The 15,856-nt window shown below is 61.6% G+C and overlaps 1 protein-coding gene across 1 annotated transcript; it reads right to left on the bottom strand.

Moving 5' to 3' along the window:
* Window positions 1-5,121: 5,121 nt before the first annotated feature.
* On the bottom strand, window positions 5,122-15,538 carry AIRE (autoimmune regulator). The gene is made up of 14 exons (XM_065942099.1): window positions 15,202-15,538; window positions 14,527-14,701; window positions 14,156-14,311; window positions 13,683-13,757; window positions 13,018-13,131; window positions 12,085-12,227; window positions 11,838-11,918; window positions 10,843-10,958; window positions 9,658-9,760; window positions 8,954-9,133; window positions 8,089-8,210; window positions 7,820-8,012; window positions 6,228-6,296; window positions 5,122-5,202 (listed from the first exon to the last, which is right to left on the bottom strand). The coding sequence occupies exons 1-14, from the start codon at window positions 15,349-15,351 to the stop codon at window positions 5,122-5,124; spliced, it is 1,758 nt and encodes a 585-aa protein (XP_065798171.1). The 5' UTR covers window positions 15,352-15,538.
* Between the last annotated feature and the right edge of the window lie 318 nt (window positions 15,539-15,856).

Genomic DNA, 15,856 nt, shown 5'->3' with positions numbered 1-15,856 from the left:
TAAAGAATCCACCGGCAATACAGGACACCTGAGTTTGATCCCTGGGTTGGGAAGATCCTCTGGAGTAGGGCATGTCAACCCACTCCGGTATTCTTGCCTGGAGAATCCCATGGACAGAGGAGCCTGGCTGGCTATAGTCCACGGGGTTGCAAAGAACCAGACACGACTGAGCAAGTAAGCACAGTGCATAGTGTCTTTTTATATACATCCTGTCTATCTATGTATAAATATACACTTTTTAATTGTACATGTATATACAGGTGACCCTTGAAAACATCAGTTTAATCCATCTATATGCAGATTGTTTTCAATAAATATACTGGAAAACTTTTTTGGAGATTTTTGACATTTAAAAAAACTTGCAGAACCATGTACCCTAGAAATAGAAAAAAATAAGGAAAGGGTATGCATGAATGCATAAAATATATATAGACATACATACAACATACAAAATACAAATTAAGCAACTGTTTATATTATCGGTAAGACTTCTGATCTACAGTAGATTTAAGACTTCTGATCTACAGAAGTAATTAAGTTTTAAGAAAGTCAAAAACTATGCTCAGATTTTCCACTGAGTTGTTCAAGGATCAACTGTACATAATCTGTAGCTAATTAGCTGAACAGACGACACTCTAAATACAGACTCAGGGATCAAACTCACATCTCTTGCATCTCCTGCATTGGCAGGCAGATTCTTTACCACTAGCACCACCTGGGAAGCTCTGTCTATATATACTCCCTGGTGGTCAGAGGTTGAAGAGTCTGCCTGCAATGTGGGAAACCCGGGTTTGATCCCTGGGTAGGGAAGATTCCCTGGAGAAGGAAACGGCAACCTTCTCCAATATTCTTGCCTGGAGAAACCCCATGGACAGAGGAGCCTGGTGGGCTACAGTCCATAGGGTTGCAAAGAGTCAGCTGCGACTGAGCAACCTCACTTTCACTTTCATATATATATACACACACTCTATGTGTATACATAGATTTTATATTTATATAAATATAATTTAATACACCTCAGTTCACCCACTGGGCTTGTGTTTATCATTCTTACTGTCTGGACAGCATCCCAACCTCTGACATTGTTTCTCCATGGATACTGAATGTTTAGTTCCTTTTCAGAATTGGATTCACTCACTCTGAGCACTGACCAGCCTGGGCTCTATGCAGACCTGCTCCTGACACACACAGTCTGGAGGGGACGGTCAGAGAACAAGCGACCAGACAAAGGGGCCTATGCCCTGAAGGTGTGGAGACGAGGCCATGGCGGGAACAAGGGGCTTCCCTGAGACTGGGGTGCAAGGTGCTCAGGACGGGTGTCCTGTAGTGGGTGGGCTCTGTTGGAGGGCTGGGGGGCTTCAGTGGGGCTGCATGGAGTGCATTGCTGTGGATATCTGTTATCCGGTTAGAGCCAGGCTGCAGAAGCTGCAGGCGGAAACTAAGTGGCCGTCAGAGCCCCGGGGGCCTGGGTCCCACTAGCACCTGTCCCCAGGACCCCTGTGAGACCCCCACCTTCAGTGCTGCCGCTCAGCTCCCAGATGGCCTCCAAAGCCCTAGAGAATCAATGGAGGTGAGACAACTGTCCTGGGAGCTCCAGGGTGACATCAGATGATGGAGCTCGAGGCACAGGGCTGACAGAGGTTCCATCCAGTCCAGCTCAGCCCACAAGCCAAGAGCTCAGCCCACTTGCTTATCTTGAGTCTGACTGTCCAGAGCACTGTCGTCTCCCAAGCCCACCAAGCCCCGATGTGTCCACCTGCACCAAGCTCTTCACTGCTTGTTAGCCGTGACCCCTGACCCTGTCCAGGGCCCAGCACAACATGAAATTCAGACTCCTTGTTCACAAATCATTAACAATTTTTGAACAGTGACAGCTGAGCCTCCAACCAAGCGTGGATCAACAAGACCTCTGCCAGCCTCATGTGGATGAAAAGAGCAATGTCGTGGCCAAATCCTGCCCATGTTAAAGGAAAAGGAGCCCATGACACTTGCTAAGGTGCTAAGGGCCTTCCTAGGTGGCTAGTGGTAAAGAACCCACCTGCCAAAGTAGGAGACACAAGAGAGGCGGGTTTGGTCCCTGCATCAGGAAGGTCCCCCTGGAGAGGAAAATGGAAACCTACGCCAGTATTCTTGCCTGGAGAATCCCGTGGACAGGGGAGCCTGATGGGCTACAGTCCATGAAGTTGCAGAGTCAGACAGGACTGAAGCGACTTGGCAAGCAAGGGACTACACTTTGGGGGGGACCCCTGCAGTGGAGTTTGCAGGAGGGGAGAGAGGTCCAGCTCAACTCCGAATACAACCTGGAAAGTGGGGGTTTACGGCCAAGGAGCAAGGTGGGGCCAGTGAATGGAGATTGCCAAGAGCAAACACTGGGGCCTGGGGCTATGGCTAAGCCCCTCGACAGGACCCTTACTGAGGGCAGGCCAGGTCATCAGCTATGGAGGCTGAAGAAGAGAAACAGATCAGATGTTCAGAGAGCTCAGAGTCCAAGGAAGGGGGTTCCCCCAAACTGACTTGAACTTGTAAGGATCAAAGACAGAGGCCAAGGTCAGAGGCCAGGGTTGTCTGAGCTGCCTGGTCTGTGGCACTTTGTCACAGTTGCCCAGGAAAGGAGTCCAGGAACAGGATGTACAAATGTAGCTGCTGGCCGGTGCCGCTCACCTGCTGGGTAGACACATGCTGCAGGGGGTTATGTAGCCGGCCGCCACTCACTGCCAGATGAGCAAGACCAACTTCCAGCCCCACAGGAAGATGGACAGGAGCAGCAGATGGACAGTCAGCCCCTAAGGAGCAAAGTACAGGGGCTGAAGAAGGGTAGGACCCACTCTGGACAGTCGTTCTCTCCTGTCCTCTAAGCCTAAATCACGGTACAAACACAATGCCTCCAGCCCTGGCTTCTGACAGCAGGAATGGCCCCTCCCCACCTCCTCCTTCCCACAAGCTCCCTGCACGAACACCAGGGACGGACAGACAGACGACCCTCGGGGTTGCTGTGTGCCCCTCACCCCACCCCACCCCGTGCTCAAGTTTGGAGTGACATTTCCTGAACTTGAGGAAAGTAACACAGGTGCAGTGGAGGCCACCGGGCCACCAATGGGAGCCCTGAGCCCCCAAGGGAGGGTCTTCATGGACCTGTCCACAGAGGGATTCTGATGAGGTTGGGGTTTCCAGAGCCCAGGATGAGACCCAGTGGCCGGGGGGCTGCAGTGGGCTGAGAGGAGGGCTGGTCACGTCTGCTCAGCAGCTGTGGGGGTCCTTGGAGGATGTGAACAATGATGGGCAGGGTGTCTGTGACATCTGGGTCCACCCTGGTCAGTTCCCTGACATATCCCTCCACCACTGCCACTGCCCCCACTGTGTCACCCCCACTGGCTTTTGCAGCCTTCCTCCAGCCCTGCTTCATCCTATGGGTGCAGGGATGGCAGCTGGGTTCCCTGGGGAAGAGCCAGCTCTCAGACAAGCAGGGCCCCCCACTAGTCAGAAAGCCCTTGCTCCATCCCCACCCCTGGTCCATCCCACGCCCCGCCACGGGCCCTGCTCACTCCTCCCCCCATCAGCCACCCAAGCCTGGTCTCTAGTCCCTCCCGCCACCGGGTCTTTCTCTGTCCACAAATGTGATCCAGTCTCCAACTGGGCCACTCCACATATGTCCATGTCCTAGCATCACTGTCCACTGCCGTCTGTCCCACTGCTGCCCGCCTGGCCTGGCCACCCTGGAACAGCTGCCCACTCACTCATGTGACACTAGTGCCTCCTCAGTGGGTCCCTGTTTGAATAAACAACTTCACCCTGTGGCCTGGGGCAGTTACCCCCGACACTGGAGGGTGTCTGCCAGCCCCTCCCCAGTGCTGTCCCAGGTCAGCTCCTCCCAGCCCCACCCCCACAGAGGCTGCCTAATGTGTGCCCAGCACAGAGCGGCTCCAGAGGGGCTCAGTGAGCCGCTAGACCCCCCAAAGTCCAAGGGTTGTGAGTCCCGTGCTGGGACCCCCATTCCCGTACTGCTCCCTGCCTGCCTGACCCTGGGCGGGGACACAACCCACGAGTCCCCAGTCCACACACATCCACCGCTGCCCCCTACTCACAGGGCACAGTAGGCCTGCGACCACCCCCTTCCTCCCCAGGGCTCTGACCCCCATCAGGGCTTCTACCGAGGGGTCCCGGCAGGGGAGGGGTATGACAGCCCTGCCATCTCCTTGCAGCAGCAGTGACCCAGCAGCTGTGCCAGGGCCTGGGGACGTGGCTGAGAACTAGACAGCGTCCTGGGTCCCCAGGGGCTGCTCTAGGAGAGACAGAGACCACCAGGAAAGATCTCCATTCTGACGGGCTCCCTTCCGGTGGCAGGTGCGGTGAGCAGGATAAGCCCAGCGCTGTCCCCCACAGCCCACAGCACCCCCACCCCTGACCTGGTGTCTGTCCCAGACGCCCCAGCTCCTGGCCCCTCCCCACACACACACTGGCCCCCTGGTCCTGTCTGGTGTCTAAGGTCACCCTCCTCTTGTGAATGACCTGCCACCAGAATGTCCCCTAGTGCTCAGCCTATAGAAGAGTCACAGGAAGGGTTTCCCAAATAAATGACCCTCTGAATGGAAGAATGAGGAGGTGGCTTTGGAGCTGAGACTTCCCATGGGTGAGGAAAGAGACAGGCGGAGTACCAAGGGGAACCCCGAGCAGAGGGAGCAGCCCGTGCAAAGGCCCTGAGGTGGGGCTGGGCTGGGCCCTGTGAGGGGCAGAGGTGGTAGGAGCAGGTTGGCGGGGGGCAGGCGAAGGTGGGCAGAGCCAGACCGGTGGGGCAGGGGCTGTGCCGGGGGCTCCTGCAGAGGGGGAGAAGAGGGACTCCTGCTCCCAGCGGCATTCTGGCACCCTCTTTCCAATACAGCCAGCTCAGCCTGCACGACGGACACCAGAAACAGACCCCCCAAAACAAACACACTGCACCGGAACTCATGATGAGCACGCAGAAGTGATTTTAATTTCAGACAGGGTGCTGATCAGCTGAGTGTTGACGGCACATGGAACATCTCAGATCCTGGCCCTAACCTCCCCTAACCTCCCTCCCACGGGTGCCTCCCCTCCCCCTCCCATGCTGTCTGCAGCCCAGTCTGGGTCAGCCCGGCATCCAGATCAAGAGGGGAAGGTGGGCGCCTCGGCCAGCGGGCGGGACATGCTCTGGATGGCCCACTGCAGGATGCCGTCAAAGGAGTGCTGCGGCCAGAGCAGAGAGCGGGTTCAGGGCCTGGCGGGAGCCTCAGGGGGCAGGTGTGCCTGCCTGGCCCACAACTGGTCCTCCCTGACCTCCAGGGCCACATGAGTCATCAACATCCGACCCAGCTGTCCTGCTCATAGGTGGGGAAGCTGAGGCCTGAGGCCCCACCATACACGCCCTCCAAGCATCCCTGAAGCCTGGGCGTGGCCACCATGGCTGTTCGGCTCCTCGTGGCTTCTTTCTGGGTGACTGGCAGAGCCAGCTCCTTCACTCCCTCTGCCCAGCTCTTTGCAGGGCCTACCTGGCACTCCAGCAGGACTGGGGGAGCCGCGGGAATGCCCAATATTCCAACAAGGTGACCTGTTCCACAAGGGACTTGTGCATCTGCCCCCCGCCATGTCTTCTTATATCAGCACCTCGGGTCACCCCGGCCTCCTGGGGCCCCTGGGGTCTCTAAGGACACCTGTAGTATCTGGGACCTGCCCGTGCCCAGCCCATCACATAAGGCAGGACCTCCATGGTCAGCTGGGATCCCCAAGGTGCCACATCAGGGTCCTGAGGAGGACATACACTGGCCACCTGGGGCCTGGGGGTGGCTGGAGAAATTTGACCTTTTCTAAAAGCCACCTTTTCTTCCCAGTTATTCTAGCTGCTCATCGTGGGGTGGAGAAGCCTGCGTTGAGAGCAGTGAGTGAGGGATCTGCAGGGCCCAGAATGCCTAGGCCCCCACCCCCACCCCCGCACCTGGACTGCCTCCACGTCAGGCTTCTGCAGCCCTGGTGCCAGATTCTGTGCTGCCAGCCCTTCAGGGTCCCAGGCCTGGGACCTCCAGGGAGGCTGGGAAGGGGGGCAGCTCAGGGCCCCCTCTGGCTTGTTTGTGCATGGAGGGGCTGGTGCCATCTGGCAATAGGAGCCCGTGGAATGCCATTGGCCCAGAATAGGGGTGCTGACTGCTTCAGAGGCCTTGGAGGAAGGGGAGGAGGGGAGGAGGAGAAGAGGAGGAGGGAGCCGAGTGACACGTTACCTCACTCAGGAGGGACTCCAGGTCATCCCTGTGCAGAACCGGCTCATGACCAGCAGAATCGTCCCCCGCCTGGACCCCAGAAAGATAGGAGGTCAACCCAACTTCCACACCTCTGCTCGGGTCATCACCGCAGAAGCAGGACTCCCTACAGAGGGGGCAGGGCTGGGGGCAGTGGCCATGCCAGGGCAGCGGGTGCTGTGTACTTCTCCAGGTGGGACCCTGGGAACTGAATTCTAACATCCAGCTCCTGGGGGCGGGGCAGAGACAGTGGGCATGAGTGAGGTGGGGGCTGCCCACTCAGGGCCCTGCCACCCCTCTGAAGTGGCTGCCCAAGGCCCCGGGGCCTGCCTGCCTCTGCAGCTCTGGGTGAAGGAGCAGCTGGAAGGACTCCTGCCACCAATGAGAATCCAGACCCAGAGAGGAAGGGTCTGATCCCAAGCCAGCCCTTCAGTGACCCAAAGGTCATGCCAGCGTTCCCTGCCCTGCCCCTGGGTGAGGGGCCAGAGCAGGAGAAGAGGCACACTCCCCCATCACAGGTTAGGAGGGGGACAGGCCATATTAAGTGGAACCCTAAGACAATGCCCGGTTTGCAGCTGCAAACAGTCGCTTGTTCTGGCCCCTGGAGGTGCCACCAGCCTGGTGTGGCTCAGCGCGGACAGCAGACGGCTGGGGGTGAGGCGAGGCTTCCAGAAGGAATGGGGCACCAGCGGGTGGGGGCCCTCTGTGCCCAGTGACCCGGAGCCCCATCACCCACGGGGTGTAGGGAGGGAAGAGACGGAGGCGGGGCTGGGAGGTGGGATGGACCATGGACAGGGGTAGGACATCACCACCCTGGGCCCCTCAAGGATTCTTCGGGGGGCAGGAATGGGTCAGGAGGTCCCTGCTGGGGGCTGGAGGCTTCTGAACAGGAGAAACTTGTGGCGGTGGTGGGGTCCCCAGGTTCTGAGGGAGCCCTGGGAAGTAAGGTTCAATGAGGCTAGAGTTAACTCCTCCCAAGGTCCCGGGGTCCCAGGCTGCTGGAGGACTGTGGGGATGACACAGGGGCGGGGGGAGTCACGCTGTTCACCTGTGTGTGCCTGCTTGCTCATTCCTGGTGGGAAGCCTCCTTGCGGCTCTCCCCGCCCCACCCCCACCCCAGGATGGCGCTCCTGGCACAGGGCACTCCGGGGGTCTGGGATGGGCTCACAGAAGCTGGGGGTAGGGTGCTGGGGGTTAGGGGAACCCTGAGCCTGGGTTAATTGTGAGCCAGGCCTGCAAGCAACCGGAGAGGTCACAGCCACTGTTGCTTAGGAGTGTTTCCTTTTTTTAAAAAAAAAATAATTATTTATTTGGCTGTGCATCTAGTCCTCTGACCAGGGATGGAACTCTGGCCCCCTGCGTTGGGAGCACAGCGTCTTAGCTAATGGACCACCAGGGAAGTCCCAGGAAGGTTTCCTTTTTAGGTAGATTTAAGTTAAACAGGAGTCGATTTAAACACAAATATCATACATACACAACCGTCTGGCGGTTTGGTGCTCACTGCGAAGCTGGCCCCCGGGCCTCCCCTGGCGATGTGCCCACCATCCCCAGCCCCGCGGCGCCCCTCCCCTCACCTGCGCCCCGGGGCCGACGGCGCCGGTGGTGAGCTTGGGGGTCGTGGTAGCCGGGCGGGCCGGGCTCGCAGCGGGCGCCCCCTCCCCAGGGGCGGGGGCAGGGTCTCCGGAGCAGGCTCTGCAGCGCAGGGCAGCCCTGGCCAGCGGAGGAGAGGCTTCGGGCTGCTGGTTGGGGCCAGGCTGGGAGCGCCCTCTGGGAACCCGGGTCTGGAAGAGCCTTGATGTGGGGCGCCGGCCCTCCCCCTCCCCCTCCCGGGCCCCGCACTCACCCGGGCCGAGTGTCGCCGCCGGGAAAGTGGCAGCGCCAGTGGAAGGCGGCCGCGCAGTGTGCGCACCGCAGCGCGTCCGCGCCGTCCCCGCACACCCCGCAGCGCGCGCCGGGCACCGGGCCCTGTGGACCGACAGGCCACGGCGGGGTGACCGAGGACCCGGGCAAGGCGGGGGTTGGGGGATGGGGGGTAGTGGCGGTGGCCTGAGCATCTGGCGTTCAGGACCGCCGGGACCCCGCCGGGGCTGAACGGCTGGGAGGGGCGCACGGGGTGGGGGAGCGGGTCCGAAGTTTCCGGATCCAGACCAGGAGAGGTCAAGGGCACCCCAGCACCTTTGGGCTGAAGCTTGGAGAAACCAAATGTCCCATCTCCATCCTCCTTGGTGGGCCCAGGCCCCCTCCAGGGCTGGTCAAGAGGTCCCCGGATGCCGGGCTCCAGAGGATGCAGGAGGGACTGGGAGACCTGGGACTACCAGGTCCCAGGTAGACTGCAAACTACCGGCTTTATTATACTGCCCTGGTTGAGTGGGTGCGGGGGTGGACAGGCGGCGGGGAATGGCGCTTGGTTTCAAGCGTGAGGAGAGAATGGTCACCCCAGCTGGAATCCCTCCAGGAGTCCCCTTCCCCCTCTCCCAAGAGCCCCCGCCTTGTTCTGTGTAATCTCACAGCCCCCACAACCTCTGCGCCTCCCTTCAGCCTCCTCCCACCTGCCTTCCCCAAGCCTGGCCTGGCCGCTCCCGACAGCTCCATACCCACCCCTCTCCGACTCCTACCTCCTTACCCCCGCTTGCCCATCACTGTCCTATTTCAGGTTCGCCTGGCTGCCCCAGAGGACCCTGGGCTCCCTGACCCCAGCACCCCCTCACCTGCTGGCCCTCAGGGCCCACATACAGTAGGGGGCGCAGGGCAGAGGGGTCCAGCACCGGCAGGGGGGCTGCAGAGGGCGGGGCCAGCAGGTGCTTGTAGGTGACCGCAGCGTCTGTCCCAGGGGGCGGCTCCCTGGGCAGTGCCCTCGCCTCTTCCCCTGACCTCAGACCTGGGAAGGCCTAGAAGCAGAGGGTCAGCTCTCAGACGGGCTGCAGGGGGCTTGCCTAGAACCACCCCAGGGTTCATGAGCGTGGGGAGCCTGGGGCCCACACTGGGTGGGAAAAGTCGAGGCATGGTTCCTGGGTCTGCAGCCCCTGAACCTCTCCCCACCTGAAGGCGGTGCCCTGTGGCCCCGGGAGGCTGTCAGAATAAACACTCTGGGGCACGTGTCATGTACTTCCTGCCTTTGTGGTGACAGAACGCTTACAACATTTTGGAGAATGTTATCTGTGGTCGAAGTGTGTCCCCTGTGTCAGCTGACAGCTGAGGGCCCAGAATCAGCATACTGAGAAAGCGGTCCTCATAAGGGCCACTTCCCAATGGGCTGCACCCCCATGGCCCCACACGAAGGAGAAAGTCAGACTGATGGGGCCGGGCCAGGGTAGGGGTGCAAGGCTTTATGGCTGGGGCAGGTCCAACCCACAAGAGTGGCCGGGAGGCAGGGAGCAAGTAGACAGCGGGGCTGCGAAAGGTCTGGGCATACCGGGGACTCTGCAGGCAGCTCCTGGGGCCGGGGCTGCTCTGCCCTGGGCACGTCCCGCTGGGCTGTTGTTCCCTGGACGCAGCTGGAGCACCGCCAGGTCCCGCTGGTCACCGGACGGGGACATGCGGGGCAGGACAGAGGGGACAGTAGACTCCCATACTGGCAGCGCAGAGGAGGCCTGACAGCTCCTCCAGGTCACCCACCCTCATAGTCCCCAGAGGGGGAACCCAGGCCCAGCAGGAAAGTGGGTGGAGACCAGGGGAAGGGCCTGCCCACTCATCAATGGGAGAGCCTGGGGGGCCTGGATAGCTAGCCCTGGTGGGATGGACTTCACTAGCATGGCACGTCCCCTGAGTCCTTCTCGGATGAGCCCCGAGAATTCCTGACACCTGGGAACCAGCAGTGGCCTGAGCCTGTGTTTGGCTCCCATGGACCCTGCCTTGCAGGTGGGGGCCTCCGAGGCAGACCTAGTTACACCCTTGGGGCCCTCCCCCAATTCCCTGGGGGGACGGTGCCCAGTAGAAAGGGAGCCGGTCAGGGGCAGGAAGGAAGAGAATGGAAGAGAACGGAAGGGCAGTGTTGAGCGGGAGCAAGGGATGACCAGGCCAGAGATGTGACCTGGTCAAGGTCGTGTGGTGAGTGGGGCAGGGCCGGGTGGAGAATGCCGACCCCGTGCTCCTCCCCACAGACCCTGTGCTCCTCCCCACAGACCGGGCTGCCCTGACCTGTGCGAGCTGGTGATAGAGGGCAGCACTCTCCCCGTGGGCCAGGACAGGGGTCCTTGCGCCAGGCGGAGGATGGGGAGCCCCCTGGCCCTTGGGGAGCAGCTCTGTGGCCTCAGTGCTTCCCAACCTGACTTGGAGTCAGACTCTGCTTAGGGCTGGGGGTCAGCTGTTCAGGGGAGTTTGGGCAAGGGCGGGGGGAGATGAGATGGGACAGAATGGCTACTCCTTGCCTTGGGTCTCAGGGCCCCATAGGCCAGGCTGGAGGGAAAGCATGGCCACGTGGGGAGGTGGGGTGGGAAGATCCCAGGCCCCAGACTCACCACCCAGAGACCTGAACCAAGGCCCCTCCCAAGCTGGCCTCACCGTCCACTGGTGGAGCGATGGGACTTCTCGACGGAGGTGGGACGGGCAGTTGGGGGGAAGCAGGGGCGGCTGGGGGGAAGCGGGGGCAGAGGCACACCTGGGGATCTCGCTGAGTGGCGGGGTCAGGCAGGCCAGGTGGAAGGCACGGGGGCAGCCATCACAGCAGAGCAGCTCCCCGCCGTCCCGGCAGGCCGCACACTCATCCTCATTCTTCTGACAAGAGACACGTGTGTCTGGAAGACCCAGGATGGGGCGGCCCTCCCAGAGACCCCCCACCCCCACAGTAGCCACCCAGGGACACCTAAGTCCCCTGGCCCACTCCCAGCTGAAATCCTGCCCTGACTGCCTGCTCCCTGGGGCTCCCCACGACCCCACCATCTCTGAGACTCTAGCACCACCCCCTCTTGGGAAGAAAGAACAGTCTTTAAGAAAGTCTGGCTTCCCACGGGTGCCTGCGCTCCAGGGCCCTGAGGCTGCAGGCCCATCCCCATGCAGGCCCTTCCTCACAGGGCAGTGGAGGGCAGGCCCAGCGGTGTTCCCCTTGGCCCTGGGCACCCGTTGTCCCCTCTGCCTGAGGCTTCCTGGCACCCTTGGCTGGATGCACCCACCATGCCTCCTTGGATGTCATCTCCTTCAGAAGTCCCCCTCCCCTGCCCTGGGATGACAGGGCTGGACTGATGTGCACAGCAATGAGCACGCTGACCGTATTAATACCCCACCCCTGGACCCCGCCAGCCTTGGAGCTCCTGGGAGCAGGCATGGCATCTGGTGGAAGTGCCGGGTTCTAGAGCTGGTTCTACCTTGTTCAGAACCAGTGCGAGGAGCCCAAGAGATTCTATGGCTTCCAGCAGGAGCCACCGTCCCACCTAAGGGCCCAACTATGAGCGCGGGACAGTGGGCACCTGGGCCCAGGAGGACTCACTTGCTCTGACTTATGTGACTTTTTACAGTTGTGTATTATCAGGAAAAAAAAATACTATTAAAATACAGAACTCCACACTGTGAGCAGAAGCTGGGCCTTTATCCCCCGGTCCCTGGACGAGGGACAGAAATCACCCCCCTCCTCGGATCCTGGAATGCTCCGGGCGCTACCTGGTGCAGCTGGGGCTCGCTGGGGAGGGCAGGAGGGGCTGGGGCCCTGTCCCGCGGGCCAGCCCTCGCGTCACCTCCACCCTGCGGGGAGATGTGGGCGGGTCAGCAACAGGACATAGGAGGCAGTCTGGGCAGGAGGGGCCAACCCCAGCCCCAGCAGAGCTCCTGACCCGAGGTGACGCCATTGTCCCTCGAGTGCGAGGACTGAAGGCCCGGCTTCCCCTGGGGTGGTCCCCGCAGTGCTTACAGGGGCAGGGGCCTGGGTCCCCTTGGCTCGAACCAGGGTCTTCAGGCTGCTGCTGCGGGTCTTGTTCTTTCCCCCAGTGGGGTCTTCAAACTTGCTGGGCGTGTAAAACTCCCCCCCAACCTGGATGCACTTCTTGGAGCCACCTGGGGGGAGACGAGGGGGCCTGGTAGGGAGGCTCTACAGCGTGCTGTTCCTCCTTCAACCTCACCCCCAGTCAACTCTGGGTCCAGGGTCCTGGGCACAGATGGGGTTCTCCGCTGGGGGAAGGAAGCGTGTCTCTCAAATTCACATCCACTTGGAACCTCAGAAGCAACCTTATTTGGAAGTCGGGTCTTTGTAGATGTTAAGATGGGCTCACACTGGACCCTATGTCCAAGGACAGGGTCCTTCTGAGAAGAAAAGGCAGAGACACAGGGAGGAGGCAGAGGCTGGAGTGATGATACCACAAGCCAGGGCACAGGGTTGGGGTGGCCACTCCAGGAGCTGCAGGAGCTAGGAAGATTCTGCCGTAGCTCCTTGTGAGGGGGCAAGTGTGGTCCTGCTTGCATGGTGGTTTTGGAGCTGCTTGAAGCCACCCTGTTTGTGGCAATTTGTCACAACAGCCCTAGGAATCTGCTGCAGGGACCATCTGTGGAGCCTGGTGAGACTGGAGCCTGCATCAGCTCCCAGGGTCCTCGCATGCCCTGTGGGTGCCCAGCATAGGGAGTAGACGAAGGAGGTGATGCAGTGGTGTGTCAGGCAGGGCAGGGGTTGTGCTCGTCCCCCTTAGAGTCCAAGAGCCCCCCCTGCCCAGACCATTTCCTCCAGAGATGGCAGACCCACTGGGGGGGCAGGGCAAGCCAGCTGCCTTGCCCATGTCCCGGTTGCTCCAGAGCCTCCAGGGAGCTGCGTGGGGATGTGGATGCGCTGGCAGCCTCTCCCAGCGCCATCTACCTGACTCAAACACCTGCTGGATAAGGATCCCCTCCACGGCCCCGCGGGCTCCTGGGACGTCCCCAGAGGACACAGCCATGGCTCTCTGGACCGAAGTGGACATGGTCTGAATTCCTAGGAAAGCAAGCATCAAAGTGGGGAAGAGGTGGTCGTCAGCTGGGTGATGACCCCTGAGCACAGGCAGTGGGGAGCCAGAGGGGTCTGGGCAACAGAATCCTTCCTTCTTTCCACCCAGGGCAGGCCAGACTCAGACAGACAGACAGACAGCCTGCATGTCAATGCAGAGATGGCCGTGATGTGTGTGTGTGTGTGTGTGTGTGTGTGTGTGTGTACATGTGTGTGGTATGGCCTGGAGTATGGTGTGAGCTGGCTGAAGACAGCGGGCAGGAATGAACAAGTACCCTGGGACATGACCCTGGACAGTGCTGGGAGGGGGCAGGGTCCCCAGGGCCTGCCCACAGGTTGGCACCAGCCGGCCACAGGAGGTCTCTAGGGTCCTAGGTTGTGTCCAGCCGAGGGACAAGGAGGGTTCTCTGGAGGAAGCAGAGTCCAAGCTGGCCCCGACAGTCAGGACATTTGGATGGGAACAGGTGGGGTGACCCCAGGCCAGCATGGTCCCAGCTCCCAGGATGGCCCCTGACCCCAGAACCTTGGACCTGGCTCACCGTTGCCCAGCGGGAGGCGCTGTGGTTCTGCGTTGCTGTCAGGCTTCTTGGTGGGTTTGGCCTTGGTTTGGGAGCCTGTGTTGGCCGGGTGAGGGGAGAACAGACAGCCTGGCCCTCTTTCCTCTGCTCAGCCAAGGCTGGGGGTGCCAAGGCTGGGGGGCAGGTGGGAGAGCGCCAGCAGGGGACTCCCAGGCTCTGGTGGACCCCCTTGCTTTACCCAGCTCTGGTGTCCACATCAGGAGAAAGGAAGCACACCCGTCTGCCTACTCGGAGGGCTCAGGGGGCAGCACGGCCTGCTGGGCCCACCCAGGGTGTCCATGTCCCTGGAGGGACCTCTGCCAGGCTGGTCAGGTAGGAGGGACAGATGCCCCCGGAGCTGGTTGGGACTGGGTGGTCAGGGAGGGGTGTGGTCGCAGGTGGGTGTGGAGCTACCCCGGGGATCTGTGACCCCACCAGCTCCTCAAATGGGGCACCTGGACTGGAGGTGCCCCTTGGGGACGGGGCTGCTGGTGGGGCAGTCCGTGGCTCCTCGAGTGCCTTCCTCTTGGTGGGGGGCCTGGGCAGCAGCACAGTGGCCTTGGGACCGGCCGGGGGCCTCCTCCCCTTCCGGGGCTGGCTGAGGTCCACGTCTGCGGGGCACGTGCAGGACCCTTCGTTCAGGGAAGTGAGGCCTGCCCCTGGTCTCTCAGAACCCAAGATGGTCTAGGCAACGTCAGGGGCTCCCTAAACACCCCCATCCCTCCTCTCTTACAGTCCAGTTGGGGCCCAGAAACAGACTCCAGCTGCCCCAGCCCCTCTGAGGGAGGCCGAGCCGGCCAGGACCCCAGCCCCCGGTGCCCCCCACCTTTGGGGAAGGTGTCCAGGATAGACTGCAGCCGGGCGTATCTCTCCAGGTTGTAGTCCTTGAAGAGAACCCTCCAGAAGTCCAGGATGGCGCCGGCGTCCTGGGTCAGGAGCCAGGAGAGGAGCGCGTGGAAGGCCTGCGGACAGCCCTCCTTCTCCTTCAGGCGCAGTGTCTCCTGCAGCAAGGTGGGAGTGGGGGCCCTGCCCTGCCGTGTCCAGGCCCCCCTTCCCGCCACCTCCCCCGCGGGTCGGAGGGCGAATGCTGACCCCGAGGAGGCAGCTGTGTCCAAACCCTAGGCTTGGGGCGGGTGTGGGGATGGCGTGGGGGCGCTGGGGTGACGTGGGGGGCCACCTGGGTTTCACCTTATGGGACTGTGCTCAGTTTAATGGCGGCTGGGGGAGGGCAGGGAGGGCGCTGGGGGCTCAGCAACTTGTCCTGGAGACCACGCCCTCCGCTGGTGGGAGGGGCGTGGTCAGGCTGCGGAGTTAGGAGCTGGGACCCTAGGGCTTTGCGGCTTCGGGGAGGGGAGGAGCGTTGAGGGCGGAGAATGGGGAGGGGCGGGTCGGGGCGGGTCGGGGGAGGTCCCTCTGGATCGCGTCTTCCGAGACCCTGCCCGCTCCGGGGACGGCGTGTGGGCAAGTCTCCCGCGCGTAGCGACTCTGGGTCGCGGCCCACCTGGAACTTGTCCTCAGGGACCACGTCGTGGTCGGCCAGCGCGTGCAGCAGCGGGAAGGCGCTGTCCACGGCCACCGCGATCTCCGTGCGGTGCAGCCTCAGCAGGCGGCGCAACGCCGCGTCCCCACCGGCCCGGACCTCGCCCGCCATCGCGGGGTCCGGGGACGCGGCGCTGGGGACCCCCTCTCCCCGCCTGGGGTCTCGGGGCCTCAGGGCGCCGCTGGCCTTGTGGGGTGTCCGGGCCGTGTCTGCCTCCTGGTCCTCGCGCTCCGCCTGCGCCGGGGACACCTGGGCGGGCTCACCTGGTCGGGGAGAGGGAGCCCTGAGCGCTCCTCCGGCCTCCTTGGGGCCGGAGTCTGTTATACCTGCGTCTCCTGGGAGAGAGCAAGGGACGCTCCGCCAATCAGGGCCCAGGCAGCTTCCTCAGGGGCCGGAAACTTCCCCGTGACTGAGTTCCCCAAGGTCCCAGCCACCTGCCAGCGCCCTTGAACACCTCCAGCAAGCTGTTGACTTTTCTTTACTTTGTAAAGAAGCGTCTAGACTCAATTCCCAAAACGTGGTTCCGGCCAGCATCCCACGGGGTACTGTTCAAATGGGGGAAAGCAGTGCTGAGTGTCCTTCACCCAGCTGCTCCAGCAGCGACCAGGGGCCAGCG

This window comes from Muntiacus reevesi, chromosome 8, assembly GCF_963930625.1.
Source record: "Muntiacus reevesi chromosome 8, mMunRee1.1, whole genome shotgun sequence".
Lineage (NCBI taxonomy): Eukaryota > Metazoa > Chordata > Mammalia > Artiodactyla > Cervidae > Muntiacus > Muntiacus reevesi.
This window is presented reverse-complemented; position numbering and strand designations above follow the sequence as displayed.

Bases quoted from the DNA above. Each gene is read 5' to 3' on its own strand.
- AIRE (XM_065942099.1), bottom strand. From the start codon at position 15,351: ATGGCGGGCGAGGTCCGGGCCGGTGGGGACGCGGCGTTGCGCCGCCTG. The intron at 9,761-10,842 runs GTGTGCCTCTGC...TCCGGTGACCAG, and splicing joins CCACTCAGCGAGATCCCCAG to CGGGACCTGGCGGTGCTCCA. The intron at 9,134-9,657 runs GTATGCCCAGAC...CTCTGCTTCTAG, and splicing joins AGCTGCCTGCAGAGTCCCCG to GCCTTCCCAGGTCTGAGGTC.